This window comes from Glarea lozoyensis, assembly GCF_000409485.1.
Source record: "Glarea lozoyensis ATCC 20868 chromosome Unknown GLAREA14, whole genome shotgun sequence".
In the NCBI taxonomy this organism is placed as follows: Eukaryota; Fungi; Ascomycota; class Leotiomycetes; order Helotiales; family Helotiaceae; genus Glarea; species Glarea lozoyensis.
Genome location: NW_007360988.1, coordinates 257143 through 274590, shown reverse-complemented (window position 1 = coordinate 274590; position 17448 = coordinate 257143). Strand labels below are relative to the sequence as shown.

At 45.3% G+C, this 17448-nt stretch overlaps 6 protein-coding genes across 6 annotated transcripts; 3 read left to right on the top strand and 3 right to left on the bottom strand.

Annotated features, from left to right (window-relative positions):
• Window positions 1-1602: 1602 nt before the first annotated feature.
• On the top strand, window positions 1603-2872 carry GLAREA_06652 (uncharacterized protein; the record flags this gene model as incomplete). The annotated part of the gene is made up of 2 exons (XM_008080600.1): window positions 1603-1837; window positions 1896-2872. The coding sequence occupies 2 exons, from the start codon at window positions 1603-1605 to the stop codon at window positions 2870-2872; spliced, it is 1212 nt and encodes a 403-aa protein (XP_008078791.1).
• Window positions 2873-4584: 1712 nt separating this feature from the next.
• Window positions 4585-5904, bottom strand: GLAREA_06651 (uncharacterized protein; the record flags this gene model as incomplete). The annotated part of the gene is made up of 3 exons (XM_008080599.1): window positions 4585-5146; window positions 5206-5678; window positions 5803-5904. The coding sequence occupies 3 exons, from the start codon at window positions 5902-5904 to the stop codon at window positions 4585-4587; spliced, it is 1137 nt and encodes a 378-aa protein (XP_008078790.1).
• A 3314-nt stretch (window positions 5905-9218) lies between these two features.
• On the bottom strand, window positions 9219-11205 carry GLAREA_06650 (ARM repeat-containing protein; the record flags this gene model as incomplete). The annotated part of the gene is made up of 3 exons (XM_008080598.1): window positions 9219-10136; window positions 10191-10700; window positions 10969-11205. 3 exons carry the CDS (start codon window positions 11203-11205, stop codon window positions 9219-9221), a joined length of 1665 nt encoding a protein of 554 aa, XP_008078789.1.
• Window positions 11206-11687: 482 nt separating this feature from the next.
• Window positions 11688-13967, top strand: GLAREA_06649 (Nucleic acid-binding protein; the record flags this gene model as incomplete). The annotated part of the gene is made up of 6 exons (XM_008080597.1): window positions 11688-11736; window positions 11856-11995; window positions 12048-12891; window positions 12942-13004; window positions 13050-13464; window positions 13508-13967. 6 exons carry the CDS (start codon window positions 11688-11690, stop codon window positions 13965-13967), a joined length of 1971 nt encoding a protein of 656 aa, XP_008078788.1.
• A 786-nt stretch (window positions 13968-14753) lies between these two features.
• On the top strand, window positions 14754-15713 carry GLAREA_06648 (uncharacterized protein; the record flags this gene model as incomplete). Its single annotated transcript, XM_008080596.1, has 3 exons — window positions 14754-15071; window positions 15118-15650; window positions 15707-15713. The coding sequence occupies 3 exons, from the start codon at window positions 14754-14756 to the stop codon at window positions 15711-15713; spliced, it is 858 nt and encodes a 285-aa protein (XP_008078787.1).
• Window positions 15714-16058: 345 nt separating this feature from the next.
• GLAREA_06647 (NAD(P)-binding Rossmann-fold containing protein) lies at window positions 16059-16982 on the bottom strand (the record flags this gene model as incomplete). Its single annotated transcript, XM_008080595.1, has 1 exon — window positions 16059-16982. The coding sequence occupies one exon, from the start codon at window positions 16980-16982 to the stop codon at window positions 16059-16061; it is 924 nt and encodes a 307-aa protein (XP_008078786.1).
• Window positions 16983-17448: the final 466 nt, after the last annotated feature.

Sequence of the window (17448 nt, the reverse complement as noted above, 5' to 3'; positions counted from 1 at the left end):
GCATCATCTCAAGAAATAGGCAGCAAAAGGACTACGATTTATCTTGAGATTTGGAAATATAAACACTTGCTTTCTGAACTTGGCTTTGGGGGTGTCAAGAAAGGTTTTGGGCAGCAGTGATCAGTCGTCTGGGAGATGTGACAGAATCATGTATTTTAGTTCTGCTGGATTTACTTGGGTTGCGGGTTAGCCATACGGAGTTCAAATTATGATGGATACCTTTTTGTTTGATTGCCAATTGTACAAGGGATTTTTAACAGGTTTTCACATGGAGAGGAGTTGAATAACAGGACGAACAAGGTGTCTTGCAATAGTTCTCGCCAATTTAATGGTGGAAATATCAAAGGACAGGCGTTAAGAGATATTTGGTTGACAGGACAGAACATTGTATAATTGAATCTTTTCTTTTCAGTAAATGAACTCCATTCCCTATGCCTTGTGTCCAAAAGTGAATCGAACTAACCATTACACCCCTTTCAGAACGCCCAAACTATACGCCAAAAGGATATCCAATCCGTCGCCTAATGCGAGGGTTTCTCGTGATAGAAGATCTATTGGTCGTCAAAATATGACATTTGCTTAGGAAATTGGACGAAATATCGTATATTTCGTCTATATTTTTCCAGAAAATGAGAAACAAAGGATTTTGGACCCTATTCAGGACTTCCCACTTGTATTTGAGTTCCGTCAACAAATGGTAGTCAAAACACGATGTTTGCTCAAAACAAATGACGAAATCGATATTTCGTCTAATGTCTTCGGTAAATGAGACGAGGTCGCTACATGCTGCTTGGGAGTACAAAATTTAGTGCGACCACAGACCAAGAGCAACAATATTTAAACTAATGCAAGTGTTGTACACATTTTGGGTTACAAAAAGGTAGTATGCTGAGCTCCGCAGGGTGCGCTCCCATGTAATTCTTTATTAATGGCATCACTTCTACGCTTCTAATTCCCTCGAAAGGCGATAAGTGTTTCACTTCTTCATGCTTCTCGAATAACATCTTCCCAACAACGAAATTTAGGTCATAGGATATTGGCAGTTACGCAGTAGGGGCAAGTAACTTACAGAACTGGAACGCCAGAGAAATTTTGTCCACGGGATAATTGTGGTTGAACATGCGACGCAGATGCGTCAAATAAATTGGCGGAGAATACACATTTTGTTAGCTGTCAAATGTTGATCAATTTCTTGCTTCTCAGAATATGCTCCCGATTCTGATTTACGTCCTCATATTTCGTCATATGGTAAGTTGGTGAAGTTTTAGTCTGATCGAGGCAAATCTTTTTTCCACTACTAATTTAGAAAGAAGTATATCGTCATATTGCCGAGTTCCAGTCCTCTACCACAAGTGTATTTAGCGCAACAACGGTCTCGACCGGCGCACACTTTGCCAAACCTTTTGTTGCAGCAGATCACAATCGATTTCTTTCCTTTCTTTTCTTTCTGTTCATATGTTCAACAGCTCGATACTCCACTACCTTTTCGTTACCAACATTCTTTGACTTACTTCATCGACTTGACTTTGAATCGGAACTCGTTACGCAACCCAAGGATATATCTCAGTCTTTCATCATCAATCTCGAACCATCGCGCACACTATGTCGCTCTCATCGAGCAATCACGACGACGTACGAAGAGCTTTGGAGTGGCTTGTCACTTCGACAGAAAGCGACGGAACCCTTCTTGCACCTCCTCAAGACATCTTGACCTCTATTCGTAGATTATCACCAGACTCGAACGACGAGATAAATCGGCTTCTTTATGGCGCGAAAGCGATGTTGGGAGGTAACAGTATGCTGAGTAGTCCTGGAAGCTTGCAGTTATGTGATTTCGGTACGATCCCTAAACGCAACTGGTTTACTTCGCTTCAATTATTGACTGTGTATTTTAGCACATGGGACGAATGGAACCGAAAACATGTTGAGCTCTAGAAATGCCATGAAACAGCAAATAAAGCCTACAAGTCCGCATGCAGTAGACAACCGGACATCTTGCAAATTTGTAGATCTGCCATTGGAAATATTAACTATGATCGCCGAGTCGGCCAACCCTCCCCGGATTGTGGTGTTGCAAGACAGCGCGATGGCTTGCGAGAATAATAGATCTCGTAATTATTGTATTTACAGGAGTGATGGTAGTTTCAGAGGGCATGGAGACGGCGATTATATGTTCACGAGCACTCCCAACCCTACACTCTTGAGCGTATGTAAGACGACCCGGCAAATTATGAAACAGTCGGGATACCAAATAGCCTTCGATAACAAACAGACTGAGCGGGCTCCCTTGATATGGTTCAATTTCCATCGCGACATTATGTGGGCGCCCCTTTCCGACAACAGCGATAGCCGCGTCCGACATGAACCTACAATCATCGGAAACTGGAAAAGCTTTTCTCTGCGTGGGATGATTAGAGAGCTAGCCAGGGTGGAGAATCTGTTGATAGACTCAGCTTCTTGGAAAAGCAACCAACAAGGACTACATAAGGAGTGGATATACTTACGGGGAGTAAAACGCATTCTGCTTCTTCAGCGAGGCTGCTATTTTCGATACACGCCCGTCGAAGAAATGAACAAGGCAGCCGAGCAATATAGCTGCATGAAATTATTAGCCACCATGTTCAAGAAAGGCTGGAAGTTCGATACAATGGGGGCTGTACGTAAACTGTTGGACAGTCTCCCAGAGCAAGAGGCCCTTGACCTTCTGAACGACAACAACTTCATGCCACATTTCCTCAACAAAGATCCCTTCGGCCTAGCAAAGAACAAGCCAATACCTTTATTTCCAAACGGAAATCCAATCAGGCTGTCTTGTCGACACGAGCTTTGTCATTTGGCGAAGATTGAAGATTGCAAGCTTGATAATCGGTGATCCAAGCACGATTTCTTGAAGGGTATAACTACGGCAACAGTGGTTCTCATGAAACATTCTGAGGCCGCAGAGCTCCACCAGATACGACTAAAATTGAAAAAGACGGTTGCTCAGGATAAGTTCTTGCAGTCGATCAAGAACACGAACCAGCTGCAGCTGTTCCACCTCGCGTCCAGGCCCGACGCTTATATTACAATCGATGCCCAATTGAAGGATTACGAGAAGATACTTCGCGCCGCGAAATTTGACATCAAACCTGATAATATTTTCTGGTAGCGCTTAGAACCGATATTTCAGCAGCTGATCTAAAACTGAGAGGCTCAAGAGGCGATAGCTCTACTGGAAAGATTTACTTACCAATTTTGTTTGGTTTAAAAGTGTTAGCTGTTAAGTTTGAGGACCTCCGAAGATACCCTTTCGTTGTTGCTGTGTTATGTGGTGCCAAGGATTATGAAGGATATTGTAGTTATATACCTGGCGTTTTATATACTGTACAGAACTGTAACACGTTATCTAGTTAGTGCGAGCTACTGGGTTTTAAATAGTAATTGCACACACTGTCTATCTATGCTCGAACTTCAATATGAGACCAACCCACAATTCGACAATGACTCTCTTGCCCCAACACAAACCACCCAAAAGAAGTATGAGATGTTGTTGAACTTGTTGACCTAATTTTAACAGGCCAATATCCATTTTTTCCCATTACAGACGAGGAACATTTCTGCTTCCTAGTTTCCATCAGGGTATGTTCCTGGATCCGCCGATTTTCATTTCCCTCACATGCCCTCACAAGTTACTCTAATTACTCAAACCATCCATACTAACTCCAGTGTTACCGAGTGACTGGAATACAATTAGATTAAGCACCGGCCCAACTTGATCATGATCAGTTCGAGTACATTGAGTAGTTTCGCCTGATATTGGCCATCAGTCGGAGGAATTGCGGATAAATGAAATACAAAAGAGTTCCGCCAACATAACCGAAGACTGAGGATTTACACTCTTTCTACATTTTGATGCACGTGTTCGTTAATTGTTATAGGGAGCTAACATGTAATACTCAAAAGGTGAATATCGATCCTAACGGAAGGAAAGGAGACAAGAAGGAGGCGAGTCAGCTGACTCAATTAAGCGACGGATTCTCGGATGATGCTAGCTGGAGAATGGTGAAAAAATAGCTGGCTGTAGCACACGTGGCGGCTTTCTACCAAGAGTACCCGTAGCCGTAGGAAAAAGTCAGGTGTGGTTTGCATTAGATTTGAATAGGGTTGAGATTACTCTAATATAGTAACTTAGTAAGCTATATTGGGTAATAAATCAAGCTAGCTAGCACATTACATATGAAGATGTCAGTCCTGCTCTGTCACCACCCATGAGGCTGGACCTTATGCCATATCATTTAGCTTGGATCTAGTGTTGAACAGTCCAATTAAGAGCATTTGCAGGACAGAAGAAGGAAAAAAAGTAAACATCCAAAAGAAAGGGAGAGTTGACCCTAACCGTGAGCTATTATTTGAAGCAAAGCCCACAGAGTTTTGAAGAACAAGCATGAAAACGCAGTAACAGATTTACAGCGGCGTCGTTTGCATATCCACACTTGTCCTGCTTGCCAGGCTGCCAGAAAGATTGATTCTGATCTCTTCAACTCGCTTATACCAACCATAAGTGGCATCGAGGTAAGATCCAGTGACTGGATCTTTGTACCAGCGTTACGCAGTAGTAACGTATTCCGTTGCCGGAAGCATTCCAATATTTATTAACAGAGTTGCCTTATATCTTGTTCGCGGCGGCGCGTTGACGGTTTGCTCGACTTTCAATTCGACTGTTTTGGTTTCACTCGTTGACTTGGTTTGCGTACGCGTGTAGGAATAGTTAAGCGATACAGACCATGTTGTTTTCGACGATGCGATTGCTTCGACGCCCGCGGTTGCTTCTTGGGAAAACGTGCTAGAGATCCCAGCAACGTGCTGGTCTGAGGTCTCGACTGTTATGGACTGCGCGGTCGAGTTTGTGAGAGACACAAGGACTGCCTGCACCTCGGTACTGTTGTTGATTCCGTCGACGACGGAGGTCAGTCCACTCGTGTTGGATGAGTTATTTGCTGTGACATTGAATGGCTCGATGATTTCCTTCATTGGGGCCACGCTCTCCCACTTGAATGAGGATAACACGTTGTTGAATCGAACATCTGCTAAATATGGGACTTCCTTGACGTTACCCCAACCCTTGATGTTAGAATATGTGGCGACACTGCCATCTATAGCATCCCCACTAAAACATATGTTAGTGAGTTTCTTTTTGAGGGATGTTTACTGGTCTTTCTCGCTTACAGAGTAGCCGTCTGTCGATCTTGTAGCGTTCGCCAGCGGACAGAACTGGCGTAATTGTCACAATTCCAATCTCTCAATGAGTGAAACTTTCCCGGTTCCCATTCGCTGAGGAAAATTGTGCAGCGGCTGCCCGAAAAGTCTTTGTCATTAAATATTTCGATGGCGCCCATGTTGAGATCCACCGTTCGCCAAAACCATGAGGAGACCTGATTGTTTAGGTTATAATCAACCAAGGTTGTTCCTTGAGTCCTTCCTCTCCCGATCAGATCAAGAGTTTGGGCATTGCCTTTGAGATCAGCAACTTTGACCGGGTTGGTGATATTGGCCGTTAAAGTCACGACCGTGCCGATGGGCAAGTTCCAGAGCACCCAAGTGGCCTTGTTGTACTGAGATGCCGGGATTACGTGACGCTGGTTGGCCACATAATCTACGAGATTGAATTCGGTGCTCACGCCGCTTGTCCAACTAGCGTCCTAGGATCATCCAAGCAATTAGCCCGTTTCCCAAAACACACAAACTTGCAATTCATCTTTGAGAAGGAGTTAATAAGTTGATGGAATCTTGAGAGTTGGAAACTCCACATTCGCGTTTTCATACCGTAAATAGCATCACGGTACCGCTAGGGATATTGTAGGGAATGTTGAGGGAAGTAGTTGGGGTGAAAAGCTCGACAAGCTCCGAAAGTGCAAGTGGTGCCATGTTGAAAGACTTGACTGGTGGTAATGCAAAAATTTGAAGATCGGGTAGAAAGATAAGTTGTTAGATGCTCCAAGAAAACTGTTTGCATTTGATGGGATTTCAAACGCTTTTTGTAAACTTTTAGCAGCGACACTCCTAATTTACAGGAGTCACTTGTCAGCTCATTGAAGTGAACTAAGTTGGAAGGACAACTTCTTGATCTCTCCAATTAGGACTGTTTTCCTGAAAGAACATACACAGATTATTGTGCTGGTATGCACCACGAAAATGCTGAATCAGGTGATGTGACGTGACAGATATCACGAAGTGATTTCACGACACTTCGAACATATTAGGTCGACGAGAATGATTGTTCCTCTTCCACTTACACAAACTGCGATGTGCTTTTACTTTCGTCTGCATATTACAAAATCCAATCCATCCTAGTACGGCGTGATAAAAGCTGAACGACGTGCATAGGTTCTGTCGTGGGCGGCGCAGGCTCGGTGCTACTACATCTATTTGTATTTTGTATACTCTGTGTATTCTACGACAGACAATCGTAACCTATAATTTCTTCTTCGACATATTTCAAACGTTACTGCGTGCTGGCTTTAATATGTGTTTCTTTTTCAAAAAAAGTCATCTGTATCTTTAATTAAATTCTTTCATTTATCTTATATTTATTCGCGAATATGTCTATGTAAGCAGTTACTTTCTACTATTTTGGACGTACTGATTCAGATTACTTTTTCCTACCGTTTGGATCAAGTGCCCACAGCAACTAAAACAATCTTCAAGTAATAATTCAAGCCTCACAAAACGCTGTACCTCCTTTGCAGTATAGACTCGGATCTGTTATACGTGTATGTACAATTGACAGTTCTACAGATCTCCTTTTCATATATCGCACTGATATATCCGTACGAGTACCTGGGGACTATGTAACTTTGACGGCAACGGACAACGGATGTCAGGTCCCGGTTTGGAGGATGCTTCATTTTCAGTGGATGAGTACCCGGGGAATAGTTGTGTCAATAGACGAAGAGCCAGGAAAATGTCGTGACCAAGGAATGCTCGTGAAGAATCGTGTCGCCAGAAAAACAAAAAAGACTACAACCTAGATACGCAGCTCGATTTCGACGTGATCTTTGCTGTGACAAAGGGATTTAGCTAAGGAGATTGTGGTTGCAGTTCAATTGCCAATAGTTTTTATTTTCATACTGCGTGAAGCTTGCATGTTTGGATTTGACTACGACTTACCCTTCACATGGGGCTTTTTGGCGGCCTTTCCGCCCAGAAAGAGACTTCCCCCAAATTAGTTTCGGCTCACATCTTTTTTTGCAAGACGACAATTTCCGTGTTCTCTCTAGAATAGATGCGATTCCTGTATGGTTGGGCTTTTCGTCGAGAGTCTCTTGAAACACAGCCATTTCAGAATACAACTCATCGGTACCTTTCTGAATGTAACTGTGATGAAGTGGTCTGGAATCTCATACAGGATCCCGCCTGCAGCTGGCCTGCTTCTGAGGCACTCACGTCTCATATGAGGTTGTAGTGCTGATGTTTATTTTTTACTAGATCGTCGAGTACGGTCTGACTTCGGTATAGCAAGTGTTACTGTCGTTGTGGTTATCTGAGAGGTTATTTTTACGTGAATGTCAACCACAACAGACCTGTAGAATATTGTCCTTACCGGTATATTCATTATGATCTTCCACAAATTTGGTGCTAAACCTGTTTATGAACGTCTGAGCTGGATTTCAGCACCACTCCGACTGTGTGCAAGGTTGGCTTGAGGTGCAGGCAGTTTTGTCCATTTGGTCACCAAGGTCTATATCCTACGATTGGTATTGATACTAAAAAGAACTCGCCTGGTTGGTTCCAAAAGAAAACCCATAGCACTAAGGCACACTTTGGTAGTAGCGATATCCGGTCAGACTCTAACCGATTGGGAGTCCCCCACGAGATCAAGCTATTCGAAAGTGACTGGCCCCCTTAATTACCCCCCTATTTCACCAGCCCGACCGGCCCTTTCTTCCTCCGGCAGGCGAGCCATCGGCCCGAATATCGCAGGTATTCAATGTATGTCTCATAAGGTCCCAAGGATGATTACTGTACCAAAATCAAAAGGAAAGAGGTTAGTACTAAGCCGGACGGTACCAAGGTATACCATACCAAATGAGTAAGGTTCGATATAGATTAACGCACTCTTCGATTTAGGGAGTGTTGAAAAATTAAAGCTCCCACGGCAATCTTGCGTTTCGCAAGCCGGCACAAACCCCAATAATTAATGTCGTGCCTTTGATATGCAAGCACACATTGCGTGCCATTGCTGTTGTTGTGACCACGAACTGATTACTGTTAAAGGAAACAGACTTGACTTGTAAGACTTGATAGTGGGCTTACACGTTCAATCATCATAGACTCGCTAGATTACGACAGAGAGAAATGATGTTCTATTCCCAGTGAGAATATCTATCATCAAGTATTTCGATATTCGACATTAGTCTGATTGCCAGATACTTCAAAGTGAAATTCCAGGTTGACTGTTCTACATCATATCCCCCAGCGTCATGTAATCACAACGAGCAGACGTCATGAGAAATTGATATAACGGTTGTCATTGACTTATAGACAAACAGACGTCCACAAAGCTCTATATAGCAGAGAAAGCAAGTCCTTCCTTTCCAGGACGCCTTTACTCCCTCAGACCCAGCAGCTCGTCCATCCATCCACCACCCTAACCATTCATCTCAAAAAAACACATCGACCTCAAATCTTCAACGGGATCGGAGCTTTAAAGCTACCAGACTCCCTCTTGAACTCGTCAATACCATATTATGATATTACTCATTCGATGTAGCGACATCATACCCCGCTTCTGCGCAGACAGTACGCGACCTAATCATCGTTCTTCATTTCTTGAGATACCAGGAGCCTTCAAAGCTACCACGTCTCATTCCTAGTTGTGCTAGATAGGGACCAAAAATCGTGATGTCGCATGTAGTAGAAGAATCGCAAGGGGGGAAGGAGTTGTGTCGGGGAAATCAAATAACGCCGGGGGAATGTGCCAAGTGGTGGGTTGTAGACAATAAATGGAAATACATGACGGTGAATCTTTCGCTAATAGTTGGTCACATTCGAGAACTGGAAAGGGCGGCTTTTGTAGAGGTGGTTGCGGTGCTATTGACGGAGGCGGCGCAGCAGATTACATGCGCGCCAAGTGCTGCATCTGCGTGATGTGCCTCTCATTTCGGATTACAAGGTATATGTAGTGCAGAAATTAGAAGCGGCTCAAAGAGAGACCAGGTGGACGATGGCGATGGTAGGTTTTACATGTCCATCGAGTCTCCGCCATTCGAACTGGCAAAGTTGAAACCGGCACCACCCGCGGCAGGGTTCTTGCCGAACCCGAAGCTGTTCTCGTTGCTAGGCGCACCTTGTTGAGTATCACCTTCGGCTTCTTCCTCGTCAGAAAAGTATTTCTCGATCATGTTGTATGCCTTCATGTAAATTTCTTCGTTGGCATTTGTTTGGCAGTCGTGAATCTTCTCCATTCCTTGGACCTCCTCGATGAACAGAGCATATCTGTTGATGCTCTCGGATCCATCAGCAGCGGCGTCCTTGTCCATCTCACCAACCTTCAAAATGTTCTCAAGACCATCGAGTGCTACTTGAATGATCTTGTTGTCGGGGCAGGCGAGAAGATCGCACAAAGGCTTGATGCAACCTTGCTGGACGAGTAATCGAATTTGCTCTGGCTTTTGGAGGCCACCAGAAGTAGCATTCGAGATGGCCCAGCACGCTTCCTTTCGAGTCTTCAAGTCACCATTAGACAACAGGTGAATAAGAGGCGGGATGATGTTGGCATCAATAACAGCTTGGATCTGTGTGGAGTTCCCAGCAGTGATGTTGGAGATAGTCCAACATGCTTCCTTGCGAATTCCATCTTTTCCGGAGCTAAGAAGCGAAAGCAGAGCTGGAAGAGCACCGCAGTTGATGATGACTTGTGTCTGAACATCATCTCCAGTGACGATGTTACCAACCGATCGAAGCGCTGGGGTTTGTACTGATGTAGACGCATGCGTGAGCAGCTCCACAAGACGACGTGGAATGCCCGCCTCAATGACAGCTTGGATCTTGTCGTTTGCGCCATCGGAAAGGTAGGAGATAGCCCAGCAGGCATCGATCAACACTTCATCATCGAGAGAGTAGACCAATTTCGCGAGTACTGGGAGGGCGGGTAAGATCTGCAAAAAGTGTCAGTCCTCTGTGAAGTAATTTGAGATGGTCATGGTTCTTACTGTATTCCAATCTGGCTGCGGGGTCTTTCCACGGCAGAAGTTGCTCAAAGTCCATGTGGCGTTGCGGAGCATACTTAATTTGCGGCTATCGCCCAAAAGAGCGAGGAGCGGCTTCAAAGCATCACAGCTAAGTACATAGTCTCTGCATGATGGGCTATCACCAGCAATGTTTCCTAAAGCCCAGACGGCTTGCTCCCTGACATCTGGCTCGTGGCTTTTTAGCAATTCGACAAATATGGGTACAGCTCCGGCTTCGATGACAACTTGTGTCTGTTGCGCAGACCCAGATGCAATGTTGGTCAATGCCCAGGCGGCTTCGAATTGGACAAGTGTATGAGGAGAGCGGAGGAATTCGACAAATCGGCTAACTACACCAGTTTTAATGACCTCTTCGATTGGGGGGTTGCGCTCTTTCGAAAGAAGCTTTCGGAACTTGGTGGTCGCTTGGATCTGAAGATCGATTTGGTCGGAGAAAACACCATGGACCATCTGAGGGAGGTCCTCGTTCAACTAGACAGCATACATATTAGCAAGGGTTTCTACTGACCCAGGGAGCACCGAGAAGTGAAAATACAAAAGTCGCAAAATATTAGCCATATAGTTGAGTGGTACTGCCATCTGCGATATATGCGCACTGGCCGACACATCTTTCGCTAGGCAGTACCCCACCAGCAAAGTAAACAAAACAAGTGTCAACAGTGCTATTTACACCTCAACTATGATAATCTCGCCGTTCCATACATGGCACATAGGGAGAATTGTCTGCAATAGTGCTTACCTGACTTTCAGTGGGAGCAGTGTCATCGTCGCTGTCTGGTTCTGCGCCGAGAGCGGCTCCAGGACGAGAGCCATCTGCACCTGCGATACCTCTTCTCTTTGCCAAATTCTCTTCGCGCTTTGCTTTTCTAATCTCAACCTGCTGTTCCTCGCGGCGGCGTCTCAACTCTTCTGGCTTGAATGTGTTCTTTGCCTTGAATTGGGTACGACGATGCTCTGGGATGTAGCGGTCCGCCATGATTGCGATATGGGGAGTGCGTCCTATATGATGGTATAAGATTATGATTCGATCCTATTGTGCGAGATCAAGCACACGTCGTGGTGTTGTGAATGTTATTTTTGTGGTGGGGTTGTTCTGGAGGAAGTGGGATCAACTTTGGAGCTCAGAGAACCGGCGGCTTTCAACTTCTTGAGGGGCGGTGGTGGTCGCTTAGCGTCCAATCAGATTAAAAGTGGACCCGGCGCGTTCAGATTCATATGAAGGCGCGTCTGCTCAGTAGGTGAATTTAGAATATACTCGATAATTTTGTCAATTCGTACGGTCTTTATTTCTTTTTCTGTAAACAAAAAAAATTCTCTTCCGCAGAAGATCCGTCATCAACCGATCTAAGACCACCGGTGTTTCTAGTATCGCCATTCACCATAATATGCGAAGAGTGCTCAACCACATCGACCTTTTCATTACGCATCTCAATGTTTAATTCAGCGTCGCCCGTCGAAATGGAACCACCCAAGGGTTTCATGACTGTGGAGAAGGCCCTCTCCGCCAGTACTGGAAGGATAATTAATCTGATTGGATTTGTGAAAGACTTCCAGCCTCCCATGCAGACGAGGGGATCAGGCAAGTTGATATCTTGAAAATTGCCGTCAATTTCTGACAATTCACAGATGCCAAGTCCACTATCGTTCTCACAGATCCATCCATCAAGGATAATGAGTATGGTATTAAGTTGAGCTTTTTTAGCAAAATGGAATTTCAAGTAAGCGATATTAGTTCGTCAGACCTCATAGTCTTACGGAGCGTCAGGGTAAGAGGCTAATAGAACGTCTGGGACCAGACTCATGCTAATGTCGAGGAAGGTCCAAATGAATTCCAATAACATCTCTCTTATAACCACCAAATCACCGATGAGCGAGATTCACATATTGAAGTCAGCAAGCATACCACGTGATGCCTCCTTTCGGAAGCCCCTTCAATGGAAATCCACTTCCCCGTCAAGCAAATCCTCGTATTTGCTCCCTTCTTCAAATGAGATATCTTACGCTGTGTGGGCATTTTCAAAGGCAGAAGAAATGTATTTACCTACAGACCAGGAATTTCAGGAGAAGACCGTTCAAGCAATGAACGTAAAAGACAAATTTACTCTACTGAGCGATGTTAGCGCAGGAGAAACCAATCAATATGCTAAGTATTATGATCTGGTGGGCCAAGTTATAAAAATATTTGAGACATCTCATGGATTTGTTGAATTGCAGTTCTCAGACTATACTCCCAACAGCCACTTTTACGACCATACCTACGAAGAGAACACGTCCAACGATGAGAACCATGATTCATATGGTTACGGCAACAAATCTTCCGATGAGGCAGAAGATCGCAGTTGGAAAGGCCCTTTTGGAAAATTCACAATTACCATAACTGCCTTTGCAGAAAACGCCAGTCAGGCCCGATCTATGGAGGCAGGCCAATGGTGCTTGTTGAAAAATGTCAGGATTTGTACAGGTGACGCAGGTACTCTGGAGGGGAAAATACACAGTGATAGAGGTAGAGTTTTGATTCAAGCTCTGGATACAAATACGGAGCCATCACTAGTCGATCCACGATTGAAAGAGGCATTGAGACGCAAAAAGGACCACTGGAAGACATTCAATAAGAGACAGACGCAAAAATCACAGCATGTGCAAACGACAAAACAAAACACCAGTAAGAAGAGAACAGCTGAAGAAAGCGACCTGCCCGTGCCGAATTCCAAGGCACGTCGAAAAAAATTAGACAAGAAGCCGAGCAGAAGGCTACGGTTGGTCTCAATGAAAATGGTAAGAAGGCCCTGATACTTGAATACTTTTCTGATGGTGAAATAGTAAGATGTTCGTACCCGGACGAGCCGATCATCGGGATTCGGGAGATCCTTCAACCTGAAAAAATCATGGTACAAAGCAGCGGCAAGACCTTATGGGCTCCATTCACTAATCGCAAGTATCGCGCAAACGTGCGGGTTGTCGACTACTTTCCACATCGCATTGAAGATTTCGCCATCGCACGTCGCGTTACCGAATATGAGGCTCTCTCTGATCATAGTAGCGGAGAAGATAGCGATGATAACAATACACGGGGTCAAGGCAACCATGGAAGATTCGCATCTAAGGTTGTTTGGGAGTGGAGATTTGCCTTGCAAGTTGAGGACGCCCAGGCAAAGAATGGTGAGGATCGTGTGTGGCTTCTTGTCAACAATTCACAAGCACAAGGTCTACTTGGTTTGGATGACGATGCCTCGAAGTAAGTAATATCCTACGTGACAGATTCACCGCTGACATTGCAGTCTCCGTCTAAATCCACAACTGGTACAAAACCTGAGAAATCAATTGTTTCATCTCTGGGGTGATCTCGAGGAGCGAATCGCCGCAGGACTACCTCGTGAGGATGATGATATTCCACCATCTACAGACGAAAGCTTTTTGTCTGCAACATCACAAACTCGCCGAGCAGGAGATCAGCCAGACGCGGATGATAGTGATAATGAGCTTGATACTACTACAAACACACCATTGTCTGCACAGAGCGGCGCTGCAACTGGACAAACATCCACCGACCCGGTGACCGCTCATATCTCGACGAATGAAGGAAAGTCGGATGTCGCCCCCAGAAACAAGCCATTCACGTGTTGCATTCAGCAATATGGTATTCAGCTTTCAGAAAAAGACCCTTCTAAAGCGAATGCTGGAAATGGGAAAAGATGGCAGCGAATCTTTGGTATTCATGGAACGACAATTCCGGCGTAGAAAATACATCCTGTGCCGGATGTAAGCCAGAACGTGATATCTTTTACTTGTTAGAAGAGGCAAAGTCGTAAGTCGGAAAGCGCGCTCTTCTGGCGAACGACTAGGAAATCGTAGGGTTTGTTTGGATATGACACGGCGAAGCGAGAGCATACGACGATATGAATATTAATGAAAGTATGATAGATAGTTCTGTAAGCGTTAGAAACCAAGGTAATCAAACCATAATTACTGTTCGGAGATACGTGTACCACATGTAGTACCAAACTAATGCTACTTTGCGCATGGTCAACTTACAGAGACACCCAATAACAAAAGCAATGCAGAAATATCTACGAGCTTGTATAAACGGTCGCTATGAAGCAGCTAAGAGGCGTCTGAGCACTGCTGGAAATACGGCGTAGCATTATTAATTGTGTTCAGAACCACCTGCCAGTGGTTGATATTGACAAAGTCACAAAGGGAATCTTGACCGATCGCGACTTCCTCCGAGAACGAATTAGTGTCGACTTCAGTTCAATGTGGAAGCTGCCCTCGAGCCAAAGAACTAAACCGCGAAGTACCATCCCTTTCAGAACTCTTGGTTCTGATGTCCTCTTTCAGCACCTCACACACTCTATCACCAGCATCTCTATTTGCATTCATTTCGGCATTCAATATATAACGATTTGGTCTCATTGAACCACCAGACGGTCGCTTAATCTTCAACAACAAACTTTCGTCCACCGAGGGCCAAACACTCCGAAACTTCCTCCTGCTCGCCTCTGGTACCATTTCAACCGATTCAAAATGAATAGACCACTTCTAGGTATGCGGCCAAACCGCAACCGGGAACGTAATCGACCCCGTACACAACACCAGGACGCACTTCAGCAAATAAAGTCGGGATTGATTGCCTGTGCTGTGTTATCCTTTTGTGCAATAGTCATTATCTTTGGTCTATGTCGTCGTTGGGCTGACAACCACACTCCCATCACTTCTCCTGAAGCTCCTCACGACCCGCACTTCGCGTTCGACATGTACATCGATCCTAGAGATCCATCTCAGGGATCTTTTGTACAGAATTTCACTTACGATTTGAGATATTGGCAAGGGTCAGGGTCACCTGTGAGCTAGATCACGCCATTTTCTAGATCGTACTGACAGTCAACAGATTATACTGCATCAAGTTCCACGATGGTCGCTCTCCCGTGAGGGTTGGCAGCACACGATCGAGCTCGCGCACACTGAACCTCTATTTTATGCTATGCAACTCGGGGCCGCTGTCATTTATACCGATGGTCGCGACTTCGATGCGCCCAAAGAACTCACCTTCAGTAAAGCAAATCAATATCGTATTTGGAGGGAATATTCCCAGGATGTCCTGAATTTCGGAATGAATGCTTCGCTTCCTTTTGACTCCACGGGAGATAGCCGGCCTGATGTGTCTCCATGGATAGTTACCGGTTGTGCGAAGGAAAAGGAGCGGGCAGGCTTATATGATATTACGGTATCGCGACCTACGTTTTACGGCACAAGCACATCTGTGGGATTCCTGGATGTAGCCCTGGAGTTTTGTAGTGAGCCGACCGATACTGATCAGAAATTCCACTTCTACGACTATGACAGGAGAATGGCTCCTTTGTTCAGTATGATAGATTTCATTGCCGACCAGAAATATATGATGAAGAATATGGCTGGCCCGAGGTACGTACTGGAACGACGTCTTCGCTCGTTGGTCGGCATACTAATCCGTGGAGTAGTTTTTGAAGCCGGGCTTTTTAGACATATTCGTGTCTCAGGAATGATCCTCTGAAAGCCTGAGCACATACAATCGCTCGGTGGACGGACTCTGGAGCATTTTCAATTTATATGTCTTGTGGTCAGAAGGGCAGTGACATCAGGTGTAGCGTTTTTCATATTTCTTATGTTGCAAAGCGGTAACGTTGGTAAATCTTTACCCCCCAGCTTTGGAGCATCAGCGTTTTGTATATAAAACTTTCAAATGTGGCTTCGACTTCAAAGGGTTCAGCGGATCATTTAGTTTGGTCGCTGTGAATTTTGTTCTTCGGGACAATTCGTGACATTTGTTGCTGAACGTGAAGGAATTGAATTTCAGGCTGAACCCCCGACCATCTTCTTGATTGTATCCTCCATCCTCGTAACCTCCACCCCCTGCACTTTTAATAATCTCTCCAGCGTTCCATCCTCAATCAAACACTCTCCCTTCCTCAATGCCGCATACGTCGTACTCCACCACTCCACATTATCCTTCTCCACCCCTCTCTCAACACAACACTTCACATACTCCTCCCGTCCCACAACCTTCACTGTGACCTCTTTTCCTCTTTCTTGCCCTACAAGTTTCGCAACCTCAGCCATACTCAACGCATTCCTCTGCGCACTCAAATACAACGTCTTCCCGGCCCAATCCTCGTCCTTCCCAGCCAAAACCAGTGCATTCGCAAGTCCCAAATCGCTAATCGCAGTCCAACTCACCTTCCCATTTCCCGCTAACACCACCTCCCCTCTCTCATCATCATGAGGATCGTAGTAACCCAAATACAGCGGCCACGACTCGTTATACAACCCTTGCCGTAGAATCGTGACTTGCACTCCAGACTGCTGAGCCAGGAATTCCTCGGTCCGTAAATGCGCGCGCATCACGCCTGCTTCCGAGGGCGAGCCGAAGGCCAGACTGGTGTAGTAGATGTGTTTCACACCCGCTGCGATGGCGCATTTCAACGTCTCGATCTGCACGCTTTCGCGGCCGGGGGTGTCGGGGTAGTGGTAGTCGAGTGCTATCTCGGGGGTTGAGATGAGGAGGAGTTTGGTTACACCTTCAAAAGCGGAGGGGGCAGGGGAGTGGTAGTTCAAGGGGCGGACTTGGATGCCTTGGTCGATGTAGGGTTGGAGTTTTGGGGTGGGCGTTGAGGATGAGAGAAGGAGGAGTTGGGTTGGGGGGATGAGGTTGTGGTTTAGGAGGGAGGTGAGGATTGAGGAGCCTAGTTTTCCGGTTGGGGAGGTTAGGGCTAGCATTTTTGAGTTTTGGGGTGCGATGAGGGGATTGTGAGATTTTGTGAGATTGAAGTTTGGGTTCGGGGTGGTATAGGTGATATATAGGATTTCGGAGATAAGAATTATTTTCATGAGATCATGACGTATGAGTCCGAAACGTGATCGAACATCAGTTTTTATATGTTTACCAATCGTGGTGGTTTCACAATCGTGGAGTATATGATGTATTTCTGAACAGGTATTATACGATTTGTGTCTGATGTCTGATATTACTGCTTTTGTAATTTTTGGTGTCTGCGGTATGAGCCGCCTCGGACGCTAGCAATTGGTTAAGCATGAAAGGACCTAGTTTAGCCCGGCTCGTGGAGGACAAAATAAGTGTTAGTCAGTTGGCCATTAATCTTGAGACTGCATAAGATGACTTCGAATAGAGATCAAATGGCCTTGTTTACTTAAATGATTGACAAGATATGTGATAGTGTGCTAG